At 35.3% G+C, this 6,407-nt stretch overlaps 1 protein-coding gene across 1 annotated transcript in view; it reads left to right on the forward strand.

The window, feature by feature from the left end:
* sccpdhb (saccharopine dehydrogenase b) overlaps positions 1-858 on the forward strand; it is a 29,937-nt gene extending 29,079 nt beyond the window's left edge. Inside the window, exon 12 of the mRNA XM_056269375.1 lies at positions 600-858. Coding sequence (XP_056125350.1) covers positions 600-699 — 100 coding nt within the window. The 3' untranslated portion in view covers positions 700-858. The remainder of the gene's footprint in view (positions 1-599) is intronic.
* The last annotated feature ends 5,549 nt before the right edge of the window (positions 859-6,407 follow it).

The raw sequence follows: 6,407 nt of genomic DNA on the forward strand, positions 1-6,407 counted from the left end.
GAAGCACAGCTGTTTACAACATTGATAATATCAGAATTATCATATGACACTGAATGAATAATCATGTGACACTGAAGACTGGAGTGATGCTGAAAAATCATCACAGGAATGAATTACATTTTAAAATATATTCAGTAGAAAACAATTTTACTGGTCTTACTGTATTTTTAATACAAATATATGCATAAAAGGTGAGCATGAAATACTTATAAAATACTATAATATTACCGACCCTGAACTTTGGAACGGTAGTGTATATGTTCTGTCATTCTTGTGAAACTTGAACATTAACAAAACAGTTTCATTTTCACTATATGTGAAATGATATGTTTAAATTGTCGATTTAATTTGAAAGAAATCAACCCCTGGGTTGAAGAAAGATTTTCTTCATATTTGAAGAAACATCCATATATGTGTTGGGGTGATTTTATATAATTGCTGTGGTTAAACCTGAATACACTTCATTTTTGGATACTAAATTTCAAAGCTACGTGTGAATGTTAACTGTAGAGTTACATTTACGGGTTGATGCTGACTGTTATTTGAGTAGCATGTATGAAGTCCTTTCTTACCTGTTGTCCTTTTGTTGGTCCTCACAGAGGTGGCGTGTTCACTCCGGGCTCAGCGTTTGCAAGAACCACCCTAATAGAGCGTCTGAACAAACATGGAGTCCAGTTCTCACTGAAGAGCGGACAGTAGACATGAGTAATCTGTCAGATTCACTCAGCCTAGCTCATCTCTGTTGAAATTTTGCAGTGACTTAGCCAAAAGGATTGTGAATCGAGTGCTGTAGGCCTGTTCTTTGTTTGTAAGCCATTAAAGGTCTCAGATCTTAAAGTATATACTGTGACCCTAAAACACTGACTCAAGTCACACTTAAAAATCTTTGAATGTCATTGCATTAAACGTCTAAATATCAAACAAATTGGTGCTGATGCTAGAAAGGTGATGCTAGAACCTTTCTCTTTAGAAATGTTTCTGTTACTTAGTTTCAAAAATAAATCTCTATTTAACAAATATTTTCAAATAGGGAAAGAACTTGCAGAAAAGGTGAATTTGCCCTTTAAATTATTTAAAGGGATAGTTCACCCAAAAGTGAAAATTCTGTCATCATTTCTTCACCCTCATATCGTTCTAAACCCAGAAGACTTGCGTTAATCTTTAGAACACAAATGAAGATATTTGAATGAATTCTGAAAGATTTATGTTCCTCCATTGAATATATTTTCATCCATAACTCTGATGTTTCAAAATATTCATAAAGAGGTCGCAAAAGAAATCAGAGAGGTTTAATGTTCTGAAGAGACATGATCACTTGAGTAGAATTTAGGCTTTTATTCACATAAACATTGATCAAATTTGGTCACAGAAGCTCACACCGCACATTTGAGTTTCTGTAAGAACCAATGAGGTTTATTGTATGTTGTGTGTTCGTTGATCAATGCTTATATGTGAATAAAACACAAAATTAAATATGTTAATCATATAAAGTAATCGTGTTTCTTCAGAAAACTTGGATTAAACCGCTCAATTCATTTGGATTTGGATTTGTTTTATTTTTTTATTTTGTTTTATTCTGAACGTTTTGAAGCTTGGGTGAAAGAAATCTCTCAGATTTTATTAAAAATATCTTCATTTGTATTTTGAAGAGAAATAAAAGTCTTGTGGGTTGGGAGTGAGTTATTGATTTGGCCATTTTATTTTTATTTTTTTTAAATTGACCCAAAAGGGCTTTAATCTCTGTTTTAACATGCCTTTGACAGAAATCTGCCACTAGGTGTCTCCTTTTTCCATTTCCACATCTGCTGGTTATTTATGTGGAGCTGGAGATGACAGGAAAGGTCATTTGGTGTGAGAGGGGTAGACGTTGTTTGGGGAGATTAGGAAAGGCTATGAATATATCTTTTTAAGGTAAGACGAGAGGTGGCTGGGGGTCGCAGTGGATGAAGAACAGGGGCTGAAAGATGCAGGCCAAGGATGAAGCAGCTTGGCAGGCACAAGTTAGTATGACTCAGCTTCAGCTGCTTTCAGTCTTACAGGAAATGAAGAGATGCTGGGACGGAGATTGTTTTAATCTGTTGTCACACTTGACTAAAGAGGCGGCAACAGTAGAGTGTGTTGTAAACTCACAGACCTTGCATACATGCATTGAGGACATGTAGAATATATGAGAAATGGATAGGATGGCATATAGAAAGACAAAGGTGAGGGATTCCTCATATGCTGTACCTCATATGCTGTAAAAATGAAATAAAAGAGTTTAAGTTAGTTATTGCTTGAGGGTTTGAGAGTTATCTTGTCAAATTGAAATCAATTGTCAAATTTTTTAACCGTATTATGTTATTCTTATATCTTACTGATTCCTGTCATTTTAACTATAGGATGGATTTTTTCAACTATAGGAGTAAGACAAACCAACTAAAACCATAAATCATCATAGAATTAATTAAATCCATTGCTTTTACTTGCTTATGTGAGCCTGGATTTGATATGACATAAAATTAATGATATTGAGGACACAGGTAAATCTGTAGATTATCCACCAATTAAAACATAATTTAATATATATATATATATATATATATACACACGTATGTATATACTGTATATACAGACCTGGAAAATGTATCAATTCTAAAAATGTTTTTAATGTTTAAAGTTAAAACAGCAACTTTTTATATACCCTACCTTTGAAAAGTTTGGGGTCCAGCAGATTCTTTTGAAAGAAATTAATACTTTATTTCGCAAGGATGCTTTTAATTGATCAAAAGTGACAGTAAAGACTTTTATAATATTACAGAAGATTTCTATTCCTAATAAATCCTGCTATTTTGAACCTTCTATTTATCAAAAATCTTTTAATCAGTAAAAAAAGTATCACGGTTTCCACAAAAATCAAGCAGCACAACCATTTTGTTTATATTGATATTAAGAAATGTTTCTTGAGCAAGTAAATATGCATATCATAATGATTTCTGAAGGATCATGTGACACTGAAAACTGGAGTAATGATGCTGAAAATTCAGCTTTGCCATCACAGGAATACATTACATTTTAAAATATATTAATATAGAAAACAGTTAAGAATATTAGTGTTTTTTTTGTTGTTGATAAAATAAACGCAGTCTTAGTGAGCAGAAGAGACTTCTTTAAAAAAACAAAAAAAAAAAAACATTAAACTTGAACAGTATTATATGCATTAAATAGGGACATGAAAATGTAGGCTACTACACAAAGGAAATGACCCAGTGATGTTTGTAGATTTGAGACTCATATTGGTTTGTTTCTTTCTTTCTTACCCTCTCTCTCTCTGTTTTGTCTGCGCTGCTATTCCCATATTCCCGTCACATCCTCAGCCAGTTTTCCCCATACTCGTGAGCTCTTTAACACATCTTTATCTTTCAAATGCCATTCCCATTCCGCCTTTCCACCAAGCCTGCGATCCAGTCCGAAGGCTTCTCTCTCCGGCATATTGTATGCATTGTACATAAAACCCTTATCAGTCTTCTGTACTCTGTCTTACTCTTTCTCTCCCTTCCTCATTCCAGTCCTCTGAGGAACATTGTTTCTCTTGCCATGTTTTAGGGCGCCTGGTACTCACGAGTCTACTGCAAAGCCTTATGTAAGTCGCCCTCCCTTCTCACGCTTTCATTTTGCCCAAGCATCACCCTGAATCTCAGTCCTCCTCCGCCCCTCCCGAAGTCGTCCGACGGATTGCATGAAACGACCGCATGCGTAATCTCGGAGGGTTAGGACTATGTGTGATCTTTCTCGGCTTGCCACAGGGACGTGTCAAAGATCTGGACAGATCCGGTGAAGCCTTGCTAATGTGTTGCAGTGAGTGCTGGGGCGGAAGAGAAGGATTTGCTGTATGATTTGGACTCCTTAATGGCAGACTTGTTTTGTGGTCGCAGGACATGGGGCGGCTATGCAGCATCAGTTACAGCTACAGGGGGAGGAGTGGAGAGAGGGGGAGGGGTGAAGGTGTAGAGAACGTGAGACAGGGAGGGTGAAATCCAACGGGATGAGGCGGTATATGAGCCGGAGAGAATGTGAAATTCAGAGAGAGTGAGAGTGAAAGACGGACTGAAGGCGCGACATTTTGACTGAACCAGCATGTTCTCTTCCTGACACATTATAAGAGTATTATTAAGAGTAAACAGCAGAGCACTGAGGCGAGTTTAAAACTATTTAGAAGGAAATAAGTAGTAGATTCTAGAAGTTTTGAACTTTTTATACCAAGGAAACAGTAATATAATGAACCCCTTGTCACAAGAAAGGAGATTAATCTATTTTTACATTTGGTTTTTAATTCTTACTGTTGAAAATTTGGCTCTCAATAGAATTAACTGTTTAATTGACTGTTTAAGCTTTGGTTTATATGTAGATATTTATTTTTACTGTTCCAGATGGAGTCTGTCTGTGGACTGATTATTTGATTGTTTAAATACGATCATGATCACCTGAAGACCTTTCTATATAATTATTGAGAATAAGTGAAATTGTCCCACTGACGAAGGCAAAGAGCCGAAACATTTGTATAATCTTTATCTCCTGTTTGTCAAAGTATTTTTAGAGTGCAGATCTTTTTTTGCATTTTTGTACTGATATATATAGGTCTCAGCACCTAATTAGCTGGGAGAGTGCGCTGAGTGTTTTGATTGCTCTCATTAGATTCAAATAATTGTGTTTCATGGTTTATTGCAGTAAATATCCAAATTCTGTCAATACACATTCAGAAGTTTGGGGTTGATAGGTTTGTTTATGCTAAACAAGGCTGCATTTATTTAAAAAAAAAAAAGAGTACTAATTATGGAAATAATGTACTTCCATACTTTAAAAAAATATACTTAAGTGTGAACTGAATGCTTATTATTTTTAGTTGAAAACCGTGATATTTTGTCATGATTCATTGATAAATAGAAGGTTCACAATTACAGCATTTATTTGAAACAGTAAAAATAGAAATCTTTTTTAACATTATAAATGTCTAACCTGTCATTTTTAATCAATTTAATGCATCCTTGCTGAATAAAAGCATTAAATTAAAAACTGAACCCAAATGATAGTGTATGTTAAGAAATAATTGCTAAACGTAAAACCATAAGTTAACACTTTGCTATTCCTATAGACAGATATAGATATCAGGCAATGAGGATACTAATTGTCACTAATTATAACATAAAACTTTGGAGGGAATGGGACACAGATGCAGAATATTTTGGACACCGGGCGTAAAGCAACAAACAGCCACTTTTTAAACCTATTTTGCTCTCTCAGATTAGCTCTGTGGCTGAGAGAGGTTGCATGTTCATTGTAAATCTCCAGCATCTTTAATTACCTCTGGGTCAGCAGAGAAGCACACTACAGCACCTCGTTCATCAGCCAACCTCACACAAGGCCAAAATGAAAGAAAATCACATTTGTTTTTCCTCAGGAGGGAATGCAGCTCACAGCACTCCATTTTATTAACCCGAAGGGCTGGATTTCACTGAGGGAAATGCACCGTTCCCTGTCTCACACGTCTGTTGACTCACATATTCGAAATACAACACGAGTCACACTGACTGCCAACATACAATAACTGGCATTATCACATATAGGATCATTCAACAGGTTTGTTTATAAGCCTATGGAAAACCAGCAGCGGAGACAATATTTAGATGGACCACTTGTACATTTTTTTTCCTTCTCTGAAACGACTCCACTTTGAAAATGGTGTGTAAACATAGAGGCTTTCTATGCCTGCAGAGTGGATATTTTTATGCTAATGAATATTTCATGTGGTTCAGTGTTGCCTGATATTGCAACACCTTTTCCAAATGTCTCTTACAGAAAATGTGTGATGATACAAGAGACATGAGCTTGTTTCCTGTTAGCTCTATTGTTTAAAGTCACCATGAAATCAAACTTGACAACTTTAGTTTCTTTATAGAATATTGGAGTATTTATTATAAATGATTTATGCATGCACATCATTATTAAAAAATAAATAAAAATGAATGTGCCCTTGTGATCATTAATCAAAATATCTTCCCCTCCCTCTTGCAAAGACATCTCTTTTCTGATGACGTGTTTAATGGCAACCTGTCACTCACATGACATCACAGCAATAGCAAACCACACCCATCCGACTATTTAATCAATTCCCGATGGACAAAATCCTAAAGTCAGAGTCCCTCCCTACATTTGTTCTTGTTCAAAAAGCTGTTTCACTTGGATACACATCACAATAGGGAAGGAAAGACTAATCGCAACTTCCGTTTCATGATGACTTTAATCATTTCATCTATAAAAATGATTAGAAACAAAGCCTTTCTTATGTCTATTTTCAATAAATCTGATAGCATACCCATTATTTTACATCTCGTTCTCTTTTGTTTTGCATGAGATGATTTAAATTTCTC

Source organism: Rhinichthys klamathensis, unplaced genomic scaffold (genome assembly GCF_029890125.1).
Source record: "Rhinichthys klamathensis goyatoka isolate OS25496 unplaced genomic scaffold, OSU_Roscu_1.1 h1tg000281l_1, whole genome shotgun sequence".
Classification (NCBI taxonomy): domain Eukaryota; kingdom Metazoa; phylum Chordata; class Actinopteri; order Cypriniformes; family Leuciscidae; genus Rhinichthys; species Rhinichthys klamathensis.